We start from the raw sequence: 19,551 nt of genomic DNA on the forward strand, positions 1-19,551 counted from the left end.
CTATATACCAGGAAACCATAACCACAATCTATGCCATTAGTATATCCATCACCTCCCAATTTTTTCCTGCCCTTTCCTATTGCTTACTGCTTTTTTTTTTTTTTTTTCCTCTTGAGAATAAAAACACTCAACATACAGGGCTCCGGGGTGACTCAGTCCTTAAGCGTCTGCCTTTGGCTCAGGTCATGAACCCAGGGTTCTGGGATCTAGCCTGGTGTCAGGCTCCCTGCTCCATGGGAAGTCAGTTTCTCCCTCTCCCACTTGTGTTCCCTCTCTCTCTCTGTTAAATAAATAAATAAAATCTTAGAAAAAAACCACACTCAACATAAGAGCTATCCTCTTGGCAAATTTTTAAGTACACAATATTGTTAACTATAAGCACTGTGCTGTGCAGTAGATCTCTAGGACTTACTCCACCAAATAACTGAAACTCCTTACCCTTTGACTAAAACCTCCCCGTTTTCCCCTCACTGGCAACCACCATTCTACTCCTTCCTTCTCTGAATTTGACTGCCTTAGATTCATGTAAGTGTTTAAGGTAGTATTTGTCCTTCTGTGTCTCATTATTTCACTTAAAGTCCTAATATCAACTGATATCTTCATATCTAACAAAAGAAATGGCAGTCATCAGGAATGTTAGATAAAAGATTATTTTTGAGATAATTTTCTTTTCTCAAAGAAAGTGTCCTGAATTGTGGGTCCTCCCCTCAATCCATATACTGAAGCTAAAATCCCCAATGCGATGGTATTTGGAGATAAAGTCTTAGGGAGGTAATTAAAATGAAATGAGGGGCGCCTGGGTGGCTCAGTGGGTTAAGCCGCTGCCTTCGGCTCAGGTCATGATCTCAGGGTCTTGGGATCAAGTCCCGCATCGGGCTCTCTGCTCGGCAGGGAGCCTGCTTCCCTCTCTCTCTCTCTCTGCCTGCCTCTCTTAGATCTCTACTTGTGATCTCTCTCTGTCAAACAAATAAATAAAATCTTTAAAAAAAAAAAAAAGATGAAATGAAGTCACAAAGGTAGAGCCTGAATCCAACAGAATCATTATTTTTAAATGAAAATCAATGGACATCAGAGGGAGAGAGAGAGAGAGAGAGAGAGACCAGAGAATTCTTTCTTTAGGTGTGTACACTGAAAAGGCCATCCGAGGACACAAGAAGAAGGCTGTGTCTGCATGCTAGGATGAGAACCTTCACCAGAAGCAAACATGATGGTACCTTGAACTTGGACTTCTCCCCTTCAGAACTGTTAGAAAATAATTTCTGTTGTTTGAGCCACCCAGTATGCGGTATTTTGTTATGGCAGCCTGAGTAACCAAATCGAGTGGGATCTGACAAACTCTTGAGAAACCTGAAACTGGAAAACTGGATTCCCATTCAACATGCTGGATCCTTACTTTCATTAAAAGAACACTGTAATAAGGAGGAAAGGTGTTACTTTTAATGATAATAAACTTGTTGTTTCATATATCTGACACCATTTAACTGATCCACGTTAACCCTTAAGAAGGAAAAAGTAAAGGTGGTTTGATGCGTTGCTTTCGAGAAAAACCTAGTTTCTTTTTTTTAAAGATTTTATTTATTTATTTATTTATTTGTTTGTTTGACAAACAGAGATCACAAGTAGGCAGACAGGCAAGCAGAGAGAGGGGGAAGCAGGCTCCCTGCTGAGCAGAGAGCTGACTCAGGGCTCAATCCCGGGACCCTAGGATCATGACCTGAGCTGAAGGCAGAGGCTTTAACCCACTGAGCCACCCAGGCACCCCCTATAGTTTCTTTAATATAAAAACATTGTTATTACTAGAAGAAATATGAGTAACTTAAAAGAGCAGGTTAATAGAATCATCTTTGCAAAGAATCAAGGTAACTTTTAAGATTGTAGCACTGAAATGGGGAGATGGATTGATTTGGAAGTGATATATCAGGGGCAATGGAAAATTACTCTTCACGTTTAACATGAGCATCTAAGCTTGCCAAGAGCTTACATTATAAAAGAACAGTCTTTACAGAAAAAAACTTTAAACTATTCTAAATGATATAAAAATGATCTGCTGATGAGAAATTAACTTCTGTTGGGAGCTACAGAAAGGATTCTCTAAAAGGATGGATGGAACTTAACCTAATCTTAAAAAGTAGCCATTGAGAAAGCAGAGCTGGCAGCGGGAAAGGCCAAGGAGAGAGCCTGGGCTAAGAAAAGATAGAAAAAACAATGACCTGAGAAGACTGTGCTCGCTGGAGAAGTGAGGTATTGGATAAGAGGGGTGGTCCACAGAACACACTACAGAGCCTTTAAGAGCCACAGACAAATTTCATATTAAGAACACATTTACTGAAGTATCATGGAATAATTAACAACAACTTTCTCCCCAGTGAGAGGACACATTTTCCATAAAGCTCTATGCTTATCTTTAAGGTGCCCTTTCCCATGTATTTATTTATTTATTTATTTATTTATTTATTTTTTAAGATTTTTATTTATTTATTTGACAGAGAGAGACCACAAGTAGATAGAGAGGCAGGCAGAGAGAGAGAGAGAGGGAAGCAGGCTCGCCACAGAGCAGAAAGCCCTATGTGGGACTCGATCCCAGGATCCTGAGATCATGACCTGAGCCGAAGGCAGCGGCTTAACCCACTGAGCCACCCAGGTGCCCCTCCCATGTATTTATGAATGGAGTGTCTACCACCTACCTGAGTTGAAGAAGCCATTACAGTCCAGAAGCTCAGCTTTAAAAAGGAGAGGTAAATGAATAAGAAGACAATTACATTTCAGCGTATGGCTTGTTAGTGGCAAAACTACTTTTGTGCAACATTATTCAAATAGGAAGTCAACTATCAAGGCATTTGTGCCCAAATCACACATTAAACTAAAAGAATACCAACCCAGATGCAAGTATGATTTAAAGTAATTTGACTACAGAATCCCAACGTAAGAAAATGGGCTCTGGGTATGACTGATAGAGGCTCATAATGAGGCCTAGCTTAAATGTTCTTTCATCGGTCCTGGAATTCATTTTATCAGTGAATCTGAGTTTTGTATGTGAAGTCCAGAGAGACAATGAAAAGTATTTCAAGTCACCTTTGGCCCTGCCTCCTACATCCTCCACTTGAGTTCTCTGCCTTCTTATTTTCTTGTCTTTGCCCAGCAACTGCTGACATCTTGTTCCAAAACACGCATCCACACTGAATCCTGGGGTGCAGGTCCCCGGTACCTGTAAGGGTCTGCAGTAGACCCACCTATATCCCTGTGCTTGAGAAAACACATTAAATACCAAATAAAAACACATGGCATGTCAAGGGACACCACGGAAGGAAAAAAAAAAAAGAAAAAAAACCTCTTTCCTACTTTTTGAGTGAGGGGTGTTGCAATTTCGCTTTGCACTGGGCTCTGCAGATTTGTGTCACCAATCCCGCAGTCCTGTGGCAGTGGTTGGCCCCAGCTGGACAACTACTGGTGAGACACCTGGCTCCTTGGAAGTCAGTTGCCCCATCTGTAAAATAAGAATATTTCCTATGTCCTTACATTTCTGTGAATATTTTGGAGATGATTCATGCAGAGCTTCTGCCCCCAGACTTTGATCCATTTTAACGATCAACACTGCCTGTTGTTAACTATTAATTAAAAGATTACCTAATGCAGATTTACTCCCAAATGTCTCCTCTGCCTACAGGCTAATACTTCAAAACCGCTATTCCCATAGGCAGTTGCAAATGTGCTTTAAACGTTTTTGCTTTAAAGGTTCTACTTTTTCATATTGGTTCCCCCCACTCTTTTTTTTAAGATTTCATTTATTTATTTGACAGGGATCACAGGTAGGCATAGAGGGAAGCAGTCTCCCCGACCAGCAGAGAGCCTGACGTGGGGCTGGATCCCAGGACTCTGAAATCATGACCTGAGCCAAAGGCAGAGGCATACCCCCACTGAGCCACCCAGGCGCCCCCTTGCTTTTTCTTTAGATTTAAACATTGATTACCTAAATTTAAACCTTATTACAGTGTGCAGAAAAAAAAATGTTCGTGCTTCAGCTACAAAGGGAGCCTAGAGAGAAAAAGCTGTATCTAACAAGGACTGCTTGTTAGAAGCCCAGGAATCTTCACAAACGCTAGATTAAAAATTCAGAGCAAAATTTGGTCACTCAACTTTACTTTCGTAAAAGGGCTTTCACCTCCGCACTGGCACACAAAAACATGGTCCTTACAGAGCCGGGTCACGTCTACAAACGAATATAATAAAATCAGCATCTTAAAGAACTTCTAAACTTCGCACTACGCGGCGCCCTCCGGGCCACCTGCCCGCGCCAGGTTTCTGCAGGAACGCGCCGTTCCGGTCCATAACACTCCCCTCCGGAAGCTGTTCTCACTCACTTCCGTTCTCGATCTCCCTATTGCTCAAGCTTCGGCCCGAATGCGCTGTGGATTAGTTTTGGGCCGCAAAGGCTGCCGTAGAGGGGCGTGGTGACGAAGCTGCAGTTTCCCGGTTCACGTGCCGGCTGCCGCGGGGTCTTCTCAGAAATACCATGGCTCAGCCGGGGACTCTAAACCTCAATAACGAGGTAGGCGCCGAGGCCTGGGGGAACCTGTGGGGCTGCCCTTCAGGACCGCCACAGTGGCTTTTCTGGGTCTTTCTGACAAGCCTGTGGTGTCCTGAGGGCGAGGGTGGGGAGTGCGGCTGGGGCAGCTTCTGGGTGGGCCCGGGCGGTTTTTCCGGAACTTGGAGCCTGGCCAAGGTAACTTCGCCTCACGGTTTCCAGGTGGCTGCAGCAAAACACCTGTTTCTGGTCCTCGGTCCGCATGAATTTTTATGTGTGGGATGTTGGGAAGATCGTGTAATCTTAATATTCAGTGCCCTCGTCTGTAGAACGAAGCTCATGAGAGTAGCTTCTTTGCAAGGTGGTTGTGAGATTTAAGTTAATTGGAATGTGGGAAGCGATTGCACCGTGCCAGAGCGCTAATAACTCTCTACGCATTTCCTGCCTTTTGTTGGTTGCGGGAGGTGAAGCGGAGGGGTTGAGAGCTCTAACTTTTACTAAGGGACTGCTCATCTTCAGTGCGATCGTGTCGCTTCTAAGGATGTACGCTCACGTTTCTTACTCCAGCTACTCTCCCATTTCTTTCTTCCACGGACTCAAAGTTTTTAGAAAGAGTTGTTTATACTTTCCCTTCCTAATTCCTCTTCTCTCCTTCTTTCTTCAATTCAGTCTGAAATCAGGCGTTTCCCCTTATCACTGCTAACAAAATGTCGGTGTCACCAGGGTACCATTTCTGCCTCTGTCCCCTTTCCACTTTGTGGTTCTATTTGTGGAAGTCATTAGACACCTAAGACTTAGAATAAGCTGAAAAAGCAACAATCAAATGAGGACCTCGCAGCTACAGTAAAGGAATTTCTTTATCTTCTTTATTTAGTGGCTTTTCAAGTGTTTGCTATGACCAAGACATACTGTTCGTGTTGTACAGTTATGTGTAGACCTACTTTCTGTTTCCAAGCAACCTATGCTCAGATGGGAAAGGGTTGGCAACACCCACCGATGGTACAGAATCATGCTGGGAAAAACAAGGCATGAAGAAAGGTTGCCAAAGAAGGCAAAATGAAGTGATTATTCTGTCTTTAAGGATCTTACAGTTCATTGCAGGCAGTGATTTAGTGGAGGAGTAGAAAGCATTCCAGACAGTGTAAGGCAGGAAGAGATGGTAGGAGGAAACCCCTTGGGTGGTATAGGGCTAGATAACTCTCCATTGATGAGAACTTCGGGGATTCAGTAGAAAATGAAACTAAATGGTGTTACTGCCTTAGTGCCAAGTTAATTAGTCTGAATTTCGCTTGAAAGTGGAGTACAGAATATAGAGAACGGGGAAATTCTGAAGTTTTTTAACATGTATGCGTAAACACAGATTAAGCGTGTGCTACTTCCAGAAAACATTTGGTGGACTTTTTCTGATTAGTTTGCCTAGGACGTAAAATACAGCTTCTTTGGAGTGAATCCTTGGGCATTCTTTGAAATACTGGTGAGCGTCCTGTTCAATTTTGAAGTTGCCGTGAGAGTACTAATGAGAATCATTTAGCCCTCTTCACTTACGGTGTTTTTTTTTTTCCACTTAGCTAATTCTCAGTCCTCTTTTTAAAGTGGTTAAAATTTGATCTTTAGGAATTCCTCACAAATTCACCTCAGTCTGGGTTGGTTATCTGTTCTTTGTGCGACCACTTTCTAGTCTTTTTTTTTTTTTTTTTTAAGATTTTATTTATTTATTTATTTATTTATTTGACAGAAAATCACAAGTAGGCAGAGAGGCAGGCAGGGATGGGGGGGCAGGCTCCCTGCTGAGCAGAGAGCCCATTCCAGGCCTTGATCCAAGGACCCTGAGATCATGACCTGAGCCAAAGGCAGAGGCTTAACCCACTGAGCCACCCAGGCTCCCCACTTTCTACTCTTGAAACAGTTGTCTACCTCTTTCTCTGTTTTTATGTATTTCTCTACCAATGTATGTGCTCTATGATAATGTTTTTCTGGCGACTGATGAGCTTATCAAATTAGGAAGTGTATATATCCCATGTTAAAGTAAATCTTACACATTCTCATATGAAGGTGGGGGGGAAAGGACAGCAAAAGTGGAAATGATGGAAGGTGTTACAATGGGAGAAAAATATCTACAAAGGGAAAAACAAATATAGATTTGTCTACATAAAAACTGCGAAACGTCCCCAAATTTTAAAAAGACAGCCAATTAGAAAAAAATGTATAGCAAATACAACAAATGGGTGGCAAATGTCATTACTGTAAAATAGTAATTAAAAGAAACTGCCTCAGAACATTGGTAAAAGAAATGAATTACCAACTTCTCCAAGGAAGAAATGTACCTGCAAAAAAGTTCACATTCACTATTTTAATGGATCCATTGCTTTTTCGTTATTGTCCCATCCTAGTCCAAGTTATGCCACTCACCAGCACTATGCTGCTAACCTTCCAACTACTGTCCTGACTCCTCTCTCTCTCCAGTCTGATGTCTACAGTGCAGCTGGGATTCTCTCTTCAAAAGAGAAATCTAATCTCATGACTCCCTTGCTTACAGCCTTTTTGATGGTTTCCTGTTGCTTTTGGTTAAGACCAGTCTAAACAAGGCCAGTCTCCTCTCCCCCTTACAGTATACTACTGCTCCCCGCCCTCCCTCCCCCCTTTTGAGCCTCACTGGCCTTCTCCACTAGGTAGCATAGCACTGTTACACTTCCTTTGCACAAGTTCTTCCTTCTACCCAGAACTCCTTTTTCTTTCAGTCCGTTTCATATTTCTCCTTTACTTGTTATTTTCTCAGGGAAACTGGGTTTGACTTTCATTTTACCCCTTCTATAAGCTTCTGTAACACCTTTTACTTCTTTTTAGCACTTCAAAGAGTTGCTGAGAGTATGTGTGTATGGATGTGAGAGATTTCATCTTTCCTCCACCTGTCTGTAAACTTTTGCTCAGTATCATATCCTCAATGCTGATGTGTTCAGTGAGAAATTTGAGAAACTTCAGCCATCATTTTTACGATCCTTAATAACTGAAATTAGCTCTCCTTAACTGGGATTTAGGAATTCTGGGATCCTGTAACTGCCTGATATTATGTGTAAATTGGATTTGTGTGTGTGCCTCTTGGGGGAAAAGAGCCCATAGGTTTCATCAGATCCTCAGACATTTATAAACCTCTGATATTACCTTTGGGATATTGGTACTCATTATCTGTGCTGATTTTTAATTATGGCGTTTTCTTTTAAATAGTTCTGTAGCCATCTACTTTATAGCATATTTAATTTCCCAAAATGTCTGTTTTGAACATAAAAAGCCTGCCTGCACAGGCACCTATTACATTATGCTAATTTTCAGTATCTTTTACCTTTAATATTTTTATTCTTGAAAAATTTCCAAGGAGAAAACCTGACATTTATAGATGATTTCCTGATTCTAAGTTCTTTTTTTTTTTTAAAGGTTTTATTTATTTATTTATTTGACAGAGAGAGAGATCACAAGTAGGCAGAGAGGCAGAGAGAGAGAGAGGAAGGAAGCAGGCTCCCCGCTGAGCAGAGAGCCATCCCAGGACTCTGGGATCACGACCTGAGCTGAAGGCAGAGGCTTTAACCCACTGAGCCACCCAGGGGCCCCTGATTCTAAGTTCTTAAAGTAACATTTATTCTTGAGTTTTTTGTCTTTATTTTTCTTTAAAAAAAAAAAAAAACAGAAAGATCATGTTTTACTTCACCTTATGATTATTTATTGCATTTTCTTATTTTGACCAGTACTTTACATGGACTTTGAAGTGAGAATATTTAACTGAGTTATAGCATGTTCCCTAGTCTCAAGCATGGGATCTTGTTTAGGTAATAATGAGTAAATAGCATTGGGCAGATGAAACTATGGACAGCTCAACTTGAGTTACTTTATGTTCACATGATGGAGGGAAATCTCCTAACTGTATACTTTCTTCTTCTCCCTTTCCCTTAGAACTAGAGAAAGGACGCAGAATTGGAAACAACAGCACCCTAGCATCTAGTAAATAAAGAATTTGTTAAACCAGAGCTGAATTTGCTCCAGTCATGTTTCTTTAGGCAGCAGTGAAATGCAAAATCAGCACTGGGGAGTGAACCAATCTAAACATGTACTTTAATTCTGTAGGAGGGCCAAGGACTTTTATATGAAACAGACATTGCTGATAGCAAATTACAAAGAAGCCCACTCGCTTTCCACTTTCTACAAGATAGTAAAGGTAGAAACTAAAGTGCCGGAAAACAAAATGATCTGCCTCCACATATTGTAAAAGATAAGAATGTCAAGAACTATATTTGTGTGTGCTTTTGAAGTTACCTAGCTCCTATTTCATAGTTGAGTGTGTAATACTTTTTAATATTTTTTTCCCCGAAGTAATAAATCAGGGTCTATCCGTAAGAAGAGGAGCATTTTCTCTTTGGTTGTTAAATTATTCTGGGAAGTTTTGCTAGGTGGCAGCATATGCTCAATAATGATTAAATTGTAGTTAGTCACCAAGCATTCTAGCATTTTTTAAAAAAATATTTTATTTATTTAGTTGACAGAGATCACAAGTAGGCAGTATGGCAGTCAGAGAGAGAAAGGGAGAAGCAGGCTTCTGGTCAAGCAGGGAGCCCAATGTGGGGCTTGATCCCAGGACCCTGAGATCATGACCTGAGCCCAAGGCAGAGGCTTAATCCACTGAGCCACCCAGGTGCCCTGCATTCTAGCATTTTTAAATTGCTGCTCATCAAAAGTAAAAAAATATAAGTCAACAGTAAGTTATCATCCAAATGGCCATATTAGAATCCTTTATAATTAATACCACAATAATTAATAATAAGTAATTATACCATAATTTTGTCAACTATGCTATATAGTTCAGTCATTTCAAAAATAATACAACAAATGTCCTTATGATCTACTTCTTGTATTTATCAAGTGTCAATATTTTGCTATATTGTAATCCTTAATTCCACCCACCTTCTCTTAGAAGTAACCTTTACTCATTCAGTGTAATTTTTTCATCCACAGTTTTTTGTAATTTAGTAACATATATCAGCATTTATTATGTTATATATGCCCATAGTATTATGCTGTATATTTTAAAATGTGCATATGTTGCTGTATTAATGCAGTGTTATACCACAAGTATCATTATAAAAGTTACTTTTCAGGGCACCTGGGTGGCTCAGTCCATTAAGCTTCAGACTTTGGCTCAGGTCATGATCTTAGGTGCTGCAATTGAGCCCCACATTGGGCTCCACCTTCAGTGGGGAGTCTGCTTGTCCCTCTGTACCCCTTCTCCTCCTGCATGTGTGCATGCTCTCTCTCTCTCTCAAGTAAGTAAATAAATGAAAGCTTTAAAAAAATCCTTAAAAGTTACTTTTCACCACACAATTTTAGGCTTTACTCATGATAATACATGCATATCTCCTGCATTGATTCTAGAATACCACATTGCATGTGCTTTATTTATATGCATTATTGTATCTCTTATGCAGTGTTTTATAGGAACTCCGCAGTGAACAGTTTTATGCATAGTCTTTTCCTGTTGCTGAAGGTGTAGCTTCTGGATGGATTCCTAGAAGTAGGAATTTTGTTAGATGTTGCTAGAGTTTCCCAGAAGGAGTATACCAGTTTGTATTTCTATCAGCAGTATGTGAAGAGTGCCTGTTTTGTAACAGCCTCATGGACAGAATGTTGTCTTTTTTTTTTTTTTTTTCTAATTCGGTCGGATAGATGAGTAATAAGCAACTAGAAGTTTTAATGTACTCTAAGAAACTTAGGTACACTCAGATTTTTCTTAGCACTCAAAGCTCTCTCAAAACAATATTAGCTCTTGGAAGAATTGTTTACTAACAACTATAGGTTTTTGTTAGTGATTAATTTAAATGCATGGCAGAGTCAATGAATTACCAAAAGTGACTGTCTAGTTGACTGGCTCTTAGATAGTTAGCTGTCAGTTCAAAGTAGTATTTACTTTTGTCATTGGACCATAGTTTGCTCTCAGTTTTATAGATCAGAAACTTGCCATTCTTGTCACCCCAGAAACTAGCTCATTCTTTCAAAGGCAAGTTCACATTAACCACAGCTTATAAGAGACTACAAAAATGAGGAAGCTAGTTTATTAAATATATCTAATGTAACACAGTAATGCTCACATTGTAAAATATTCTTTTACTGAATACTGATCTACCTTGACTACTTGAAATGCAGAACCATAGAAAGGGGCTTTAGTTATACAGTTCGTTGTTAGACTGTGATACATTTGTCCTCATAATTGAGTTACTCCAGTACAAACTGGATTTCTCATCTCTGAACTGGGGAACACTTCTTACTCAAAAGGCTTGAGTCAGACACTGCCAGCTTTTACTCTTAGTGACTCCCTTTCCTGTGTTTATGTTGACCCTTCCCCAGATGCCCACATGGTCTTTTCCCAAGCAGGTATGTTAGCTTTCCACTTAATTTAGTTATGATCATATTTTTGTACTATCCAAGAGGTGATCCAGGTTACATTACTGGGTTGAGATTTTACCCTTACAGAGGGCATCTGCTTGTGTAGATTCTCAATGACCCCTCACTCTCAGCACATGTGTTGTGTGTCTGTGTGTCTTTTTCTTCTGCTCTTACAGATTAAATGCATTATTTTGCTACTTGGAAGCCCTCAGCTTGGGTTTGGCAGTCTTACTGATGACTAGAGATTTGTCCTTCAGACTCTTCCCTTTCACTTTTTTTTCATTTTGTCAGCATTCCATTATTATACCTCTGTTTTCTCCTTGCTTTCTCTTTCCCTCCTTCCTTCCTTCCCAGACAGTAGCCTACCCTTTCCACATTTCTAACAATGGTAGTTCTCTTTGCTTTTGGTTGGGAAACCAAAGCACATTGCCCTTAAGTAGTACATTGGCCTTCTGACAGTATTGAATGTTTTAGGCCTATTTGTTGACTTGTGGGTTTTCTGTCAACCAACTTCCTAATTCCTAAGTGCAAATGAATTTTGAATCCTAACTGAGAGGCTCTTGATACCTGTTTGTCAGTTTTGCAAAAATAAAGTTAAATGCCTGAAGAAAGGTAAGTGCTTGGGGTGAGCAGTTGTGAGAAAAATAAAAGAATATTTCCATTGTTACATAAAATGAATGTACTTGTTTTTCTAATATATTAAACTTCATCAAATTTTCCTACTGCCTGCACACAAATACTGGAAAAGTCAAAAAGTTGAAAAGGATTTTTTTGGTTTTGGCATGGAACTACATACATAAAGCATTCCCTTTTCTTTTAGAATTCCCTTATGCAGTAATGACAAACATAGTACTTCTTAAATTGGAATTTTAAAATTGGAGTTTAGCTTTCCCATGATTGGAATGCAACTGAGGAACAACTCTGCTAACTGCAGTTTATTAGTTCAGTTCAGTTGACAGCAATTAGCAAATAGCATATCATCATCTTATGTACCTGTGGGCTACAGCAATTAGAAACAGTTGCTAATATATTTTAGTGCATACTTTATAGCTCACTATTAATTTTTCTCATAAGTGACCTTCAAAAAAATGTGTTATAAATCCCCATTTTGCTGCATATGAAATGTAGCAATTTTGGCACGTGGGTGGCTCAGTCAGCTAAGGTCTGCCTTCAGCTCAGGTCATGATCTTGGTGTCCTAGGATTGTGCCCTATGTCTGGCTCCCTGCTCAGCAGAGATCCTGCTTCTCCCCCTGCTTGTGTGCTCGCTCTCTCGCTCTCTCTCTCTCTGTCAAATAAATAATTTTTTTAAAATTTACAGTTTTTTTTTTCAGTTAAAATCTAGTCTGAATGGCTTTTTATTATGCAAGTATGAATTTTTTTTCTAAACCGAACTTCAAAATAAATTCCAAACAGGTTAGTATATCTGGTAGGAAAGAAACCTGATCACTCTGCACTTTGTTAATATATTAGGCATTTGAAAAAGGGAATGAACAAGTGAGTATTACAATCTTTCTGGTCATTTATTTAACAAATGCTTATTGAAAACTCATACTGTACCATCACTATGTTAGGTGTTACGATGTAATGTTGAGTAAAACCAGACACTTGGCCTTCATGGAATTTATAACCTACTGGGAAGAAGACACATCAGATTGTATTCAGATTACAGATAAAATATTGAACTTAAAATAATTGTCATGACAAGTTCTAGAAGCACTCCTAAGTACTTATAAAGGGGAATTTTAACACTGTCTGAAGACAGAAATGATTTCACTGAGAAATGGCAGTTGATCCAAAATCAGAAGGATGAGATGAAAGAGTGGTAAAAAGCATTCCTACCAGAGAGAACAGCAAGTGCAAAAGACTTCGTGGTAGGTGGAAGCATGGTGAAGATAAAGGACTAAAAGTAGGCCCATGTGGCCATCCTAAGACAAACTGCAAACAGAGAGAATTAAGTAAAGGTCTGTCATCAGATCTGTGTATTAAAAAATGTGTTCTAGGGGCGCCTGGGTGGCTCAGTGGGTTAAAGCCTCTGCCTTCGGCTCAGGTCATGAACCCAGAGTCCTGGGATCGAGCCCCACATCAGGCTCTCTGCTCGGCGGGAGGCCTGCTTCCTCCTCTCTCTTGCCTGCCTCTCTGCCTGCTTGTGTTCTCTGTCTGTCAAATAAATAAATAAATCTTTTTTAAAAAAGTGTATTCTAGGGCGCCTTGTGGTTCAGTTATCAAAAGCGTCTGCTTTTGGTGCAGATCGTAATCCTGGAGTACTCGGATTGAGTCCTGAATTGGACTCCCTGCCTACTGGGGAGTCTGCTTCTCTCTCTCCCTCTGGTGTGTGTGTGCACACTCATTCTCTTTCTCTCTCTCTCTCTTTCTGTCAAATAAATAAAATCTTAGGAAAAAAGTATTCTGAGTTGTGAATAACTGGTTGGAGAGTGGCAAGAATGGATGTAGACAAACCAATTACCAGTAACTCACCCAAGAGAACGAGGAGGTCAAGATAGGAGGAAAAGTGTTACAATTTGGGATATAATTAGGAGATAAAATTGACACAACTTGGTAACAGATTGATTGTCAGGGGTTTAGAAAAGAAAGCTACTTAAAATGAGCCCTAGGTTTATAATTGAACAAAAGGATTGTTCTTTTCCCTGAAATATAAAACAACAAAAAAGGAATCCATTTGGGAATGAAGAACATGGGTTCAAGTGTGTGTTGTAGATGATTTTAAGCCTGCTGAAAAGGAAATACCAAGTAGACAGTTGCACATTTAGGTCTGGAGCTAAAAGAGAGTCTTAGCTGAAGGCAGGAAATTATTGAGTCATCTTGTTTAGGTGGGAAATTACAATATACACAGGTAAGATCACTTTGGTCTAAAAAGAATGTTGTGAAAAGAAGAGCTGGCTCAGGACTGCCCTCTGAACTTAAAACTGGTTAGTGGTGGAGGAGTCTTCAAAGAAGAGCAAGGTAGAATGACTAGAGAGGATGGAGGAAATCCTGGAGAGTATTCTAAGTGTTCCTTAGAAGGAGAAGGTGGTCAACAGTGTCAAATGCTGCCGAGATTGCAAGTAAAGTGAAGCCTGAAAAATTCCTGTTGGATTTGAGGGACTTTTAGAAGTCATTGATGTCTTTTGTAATAGCTTTTAGTGGACTGATGAGAATGGAAATCCAACGGGATTATGTGGTAAGTAGAAATGGAGTTAGGGAGTTTGAGCCTCTCTGAAAGCTTGGCTCTGAGGCAGTTGTAGAGAGAGGGTACTCCTAGTGATCTTCATAGAATGTTTTGGTTATCTTGTCTCTAGTGAAAATGAGTCAAGCACAATTAAAAATCAATAGAAACAACCATGTAAGAGGTCGACAGTGCAAGAGTAAAGGGGTAGTGTGTAGTAAGGGTTCTAAGAAAGCAGAAAAGATGAGATCCAAAATACAACCAGAAGATGAATGTTACATATTGTGTCGGAGAATAGGTTAATAGAGGAGAGTAGATGATACAAGTAAATTTGCATTCATTGTAGTGGAAAGATGATGGTTCCCCTTTGATGTTCATTTTCTCCATAAAATTGGAAAAGAGAGAAGAGGAAGGTCAGGTGTTTTAGAAGGCAGGCACAGGTTTAAAATAGTCATTGTAGAAGGAATTGAACAAAAAAATATAGTAGGTTTCCTAAGAGTGTATAGGAGCCCATTTCGTGTTAGTTATAATGAATTTAATGTAGATAGAATGTCTCAAGTATTTCCCAGCTCTTGCAGGGGCTGTGATAAAGAACTCAGGATGAGGGGTCCTGGGTGGCTCCGTTGGTTCGGTGGCTGATTCTTGGTTTTAGCTCAGGTCATGATGTCAGGATCCTAGGATTGAGCCCCTCATCTGGCTCTATGCTTAGCACAGAGTGTGCTTGAGGATCCTCTCTCTCCTCCTTCTGCCCCTCCCCCTGCTGACTTTCTCTCTAAAATAAATAAAATAAACGAATCTTTGGCGGGGGGCAAAAAAAAAAAACCAAACCCCTCGGGATAATTATTTCATCCAGGATTAGCTAGAGTAATTGCTAACAGGAAAGATAGGACAGTTTAAGGTATTAGCAAGTATTGATCATGTACATAAACTGAAGAAAAGGAAAATTGAAAAGAACAGGACCAATCATTTGAGAGAAAGTATAGGGGTCAGTGAACTATTGGTCCCAGTGAAGTCAAAGATGTTGGTCATGAGTTAAGTTGAACAAGGAAATAAGCATTTTGATCTCAATGTAGACTATTTAAATTAATGGTTATAAAAATGGATCCCTTATGACTGATAACAAGGACTACAGTGTTACCTTGGACGTGGGTACTGAGAATGAATAGATAAGGTCATGAAGACAGGAAGTCCACAAGTGAGGGTATGATAATGGATAGGTTTTATTACGTGGACATCTATGTCACCCAGAATGGTGGGAAAAGTTAGGACGGAGATAAATTGATTGACAGTATCTTCACTACTCTGAATAAGGGAGTGAAATAGACTGAGGCTAAGAGACAGGGTTATAGCCAAATGCAAGAGCCTTGAAGAAACAGGATGATGTTGATGTTGCTATTTTGGCAAGGAGAATTTGAGGGATTGTATGTGCCAGACACTCTAGCAATGCTCAGAGAAAATGATTTTGGTACCACAAGGTCCCGTCCTCTAGGAGTGCCTAGACTATAAAAAAAAGATGGCTACGTGAGCAGTCAGGGAGAGTACAGTAAGATAGATGCTGCCTATAAAGCATACTGGGAGCATGAAGGTTGGAGGAGTTATCGCCATCTGAAGAAGTCATTGGAAGACTTCTCAGGAATATCTTACCTGAATTTTATATGGTCCTTCAAGTGGAGAAGGGGAAGAAGAACATTCTAGGAGAAAGGATAAGATACTTGACTAGTAATAACAAGAGACAAAATATAAACTCAAAATGATAGCATCCTGATGTACTAAGTACTGTTATAACATGTAGTTCTTCATCATTCGAATATTTCCATTTTTTGGACAGTCTTTCTGGGATTTTTTGGTCTCGGAGTTCAGCACTGTTGTCTAATGGGATGATTTAAAGCATCTGTCAGTGTGCGTGTACGCATGCACCCTGGTGTTTTTCACATCTCTTTTAAAGTTAGATGAAATTTATTACTAGAAACAAATGGAAGGGTTGCTGTATAAATAAGTAAAATATTATCACTTTCACACATTTGCTTTTGGTAGCATAAACATTCAGTAAATTCCTGCCATTATGGGTAAAGCTCTGTTTTAAATTGCAAGGGTGCAAAGATGAATGTGATGCTCTCTGATCACAGGGAGCGCAATCATTTATTACGTTTAGGCACAAAATATAAGTGCACTATTAAAATACTAATCACTGAGAATACTGTGACCTTTTAAAAAATCATAGCTTGTTTCTCTTAAGTCGTCAGACACATTTTTAGAATGTTGATTTACTCTCTTACAGAAGAAGTTTGGTTTCATCAAACTGAATATGGTTGAAAATTTGGTTAAAATGATTAGACTTAACCTGTAATATTAAGATTCAAAATAAAGTGATTTTTATCTCAAATTAAGAGAACCTTTCTAATTTTGGTTTTATTCCTCAAAGGTTGTGAAGATGAGAAAAGAAGTGAAGAGAATCCGGGTGTTGGTTATCCGAAAACTTGTCAGAAGTGTTGGCAGACTGAAGTCAAAAAAGTTAGTCACTTGAAGTCATGGTCCTATGACAAATAGAATGTCAGAAGTTGTTTTTATTCAGTATTTACAAAATTTGAGGGTGGGACCAGGGGGAATAATTAAGTATCTTACTCATACAACACTTTTTTTTTATATGGAGAGAGGATCTGAGTGGGTTACAGTGTGCTGTGTCAGCATGTCCTTGCATAGTTTGGGCCACATTTGCTTAAAAATCACAATGAATTCTGCTGTTTTTTCAGAACTCTCCTTCTGGCCTTTTCAGAATGAAAGTCCTTCAGAGTTATTTGTGTATTTTATGTTATTGAAAGTTATTTTAAGATGTTGATATACTGTAATAAATCTAGTAATACCTTGAATAAGTTAGAAAGATTTTATATCAGTTTATTCCTTAAATTGCTAAATAATTGGAAATCTTCATTATCTTGTGGAAGTGTTTATGAAAACATTATATTCCATCTATTTTTAATAATATTTTGTAATTTCCTTATCACTAGGATTAGAGTAAGCATGTTGTAGCTTTTACACTTTCAGCATACTTAGTTTTCACATATATTTTGTTCCTGATTAATTTCTTGTTCTTTCATAAATAACCTTTCTCTCTGATGTAATCAGATATTTCTTTTTAGGTATTCCTTAATTCCAGAGAACAAAATTTTATTTAATAAAATTACATCTGACCTTTAACTATAGCTTATGAAGTTACATTAAATGCAGTGTGCCATTAAACAGTTGATTAAAATCTATTATTTGGCTATCCATTAAGGAATTAGAAGGCCTGCTGTCTCTCAATAGTAATCATCATTAATATAATGCCAGGTAGTGCTTCTGTGTGCCAAAAACTTGGGTTTGTTGATGGAATTGGTGTTGGACAGTGGAGTTGTTCAAGGCAGTGCAGGATGACAGTGTTTGTTATTTACACATTATGCTTGTCTAAAAGAAATGAAGAGACTTTTAATTATGATTGGACTCTAAAATACATGCTATTCCTGGCTGTATATTTTCATGTATTTTTTACAGGGGTACCGAAGATGCACTGTTAAAAAACCAGAGGCGGGCACAACGACTGCTTGAAGAAATTCATGCTATGAAGGTAGGCCTTGTGTGGGTGTGTATACATAGGTGTGTTTCCATGTCTCCTCTCAGCTGTGTGTGTGTGTGTGTGTGTGTGTGTGTATGTGTGTGTGTGTGTGTGTGGTTTTAGTTATTTGAATATTATTGCCAGTTGACTAAGATTTAATTTTATGGATCTGTTTGGTGAAGAATGTAACACATTTAGAAAATAGTAATATGTTTAAGCTTGCATTTTTTTCCATGTTTTTTACTGAATTTGCTGAAGTTCTAGAATAATTTACATGGAAACTTTGCCAAACTAAACTCATCTGTGTTTAATAATGCCTCACGCCTGAGATTTTTATTTTTGCTCTAACTTCACACATAAAAAGTCTACGTTAAGTTCGAGAATGAAAGCGTTCTTGCTATTTGGTAATGCGGACGGTGATATTGGTGGCTGACATCATGCTTTTCCTATTGCCAACTCAATAAATTCTTGTGTGCTGGTGTCAGAGTTTTATTCAGCTCTGTAGTAACTTGAAATAAAATTAGTGCTGGACCAAAATGATCCATATTTTTGTTTCTTTCAGCCAGACTCTTCACTAGCATAATTTTCAGGTCTTCTCACTGCTCTTACTTTGTGGAAACTTTCATTTACCAAATGACATACTATTAAATGTCTGGGAGACTGTTTTATTGCAGAACTTAAAAACAACATTTGGTACCAGCAATTACCTTAATTGCAGGGTCATTTTGCATGTATGTTTAACTATTACATTTTGGTATAACTTCCAAGTTTTGAGATAGATAAAAGGGCAAGAGAATTCCCTAACAATATTTTAATTGAGTTAGATCATCAAAGCTTCTCACCATTTTTTCCGTTTGGAAGGGATAATACAGTGTTTTATAGGACAAAGTTATCACAGTTTAATCTGAGTAGAAATAGATGTGGACATGATTCTTTGTGTGAGTTTTATTTTTTGTTGCATATTTTTGTTTTATGTTCACAGGTCTGCAAAATTCGCAGAATCCATTCGCTGTATCTTTTCTTTCTCAAAGATTTAATCCCCCTTTTATCTAGTCATTCAGTCAAAACATTTGTTTGTGAGTCCTTATTATTGTTTGTGTCAGTATGAATCACACATGATGTGGGCTTTTTCATGTACCTTTTTTCTGTGAAATTCCTCTGAGAAATACAACCTTTATAGAGATTTCTGTTTTGAGTGTAGCACTGAGATAGAAAATTAAGATTTATCCCGTTTTTTCTTTCACTTTCTCTTAACCAAGGTCCTTACTTAATTACATTCCTTACTAAATTTTTCCCTATAATTTCTTCTGAATAGTCATTTTTGCAGTCCTAAATTATTCATATGCTTTGAACTACTGTGTAACTGCTGATTTTCTATTACCCTAGAAAAGATATATTATATACAGTAAGCCTATATACAACGTATGAAGAGTTTGAGGTTAAAATATATTTGTTAATCTTCCTTTCTGTAGCTCTTGCTAGTAAATTTAACTTAATTAGAAAGAAAGTCCTGTTTGATCTATATGTGAAAGTTGTTTTCTCTTATTCTTAAACCTCATCAGCAAAAAGAAAGCAGGCTGAATGATAATTAAAGTTTATAGGTTCACAAGATTGCAGTGTTGTGACCTTGTTTGTTTGTTTTCCTATTTAATATGATTACTTAATACCACTATGGGGTTATTGCCTCATAGAAAACTAAAATTTATAACCTGTATATTCCTTGCATTTGTAAAATTAATAGTATGTATATGTATATATACTTTGAATTCTTTTTAGTAGTGGTGTAGATTGGATACTTTTATATCAACTTCTTTCATAGTGCTATTTAAAAACTGGATTACATTTAAATGTAA

At 38.5% G+C, this 19,551-nt stretch overlaps 1 protein-coding gene across 5 annotated transcripts in view; it reads left to right on the forward strand.

Moving 5' to 3' along the window:
• The first annotated feature begins 4,415 nt into the window (after nt 1-4,415).
• The window catches only part of SRFBP1 (serum response factor binding protein 1), a 79,138-nt gene continuing 64,002 nt past the window's right edge, over nt 4,416-19,551 (forward strand). For 3 of the 5 annotated variants that reach the window (XR_006817721.1, XR_006817722.1, XM_045999809.1), the window contains exons 1-3: nt 4,416-4,546; nt 16,532-16,620; nt 17,638-17,710. Coding sequence is in view for 3 of the 5 variants with exons in the window: in XM_045999809.1 (XP_045855765.1) it covers nt 4,511-4,546; nt 16,532-16,620; nt 17,638-17,710 (198 nt within the window). In the remaining 2 variants the exon portion in view is untranslated. Of the gene's footprint in view, nt 4,547-16,531; nt 16,625-17,637; nt 17,711-19,551 lie in introns of all 5 variants that reach the window. The other 2 variants (XM_045999812.1, XM_045999810.1) reach the window with 2 other exon arrangements.

The sequence above is a fragment of the Meles meles genome, chromosome 3, assembly GCF_922984935.1.
Source record: "Meles meles chromosome 3, mMelMel3.1 paternal haplotype, whole genome shotgun sequence".
Lineage (NCBI taxonomy): Eukaryota > Metazoa > Chordata > Mammalia > Carnivora > Mustelidae > Meles > Meles meles.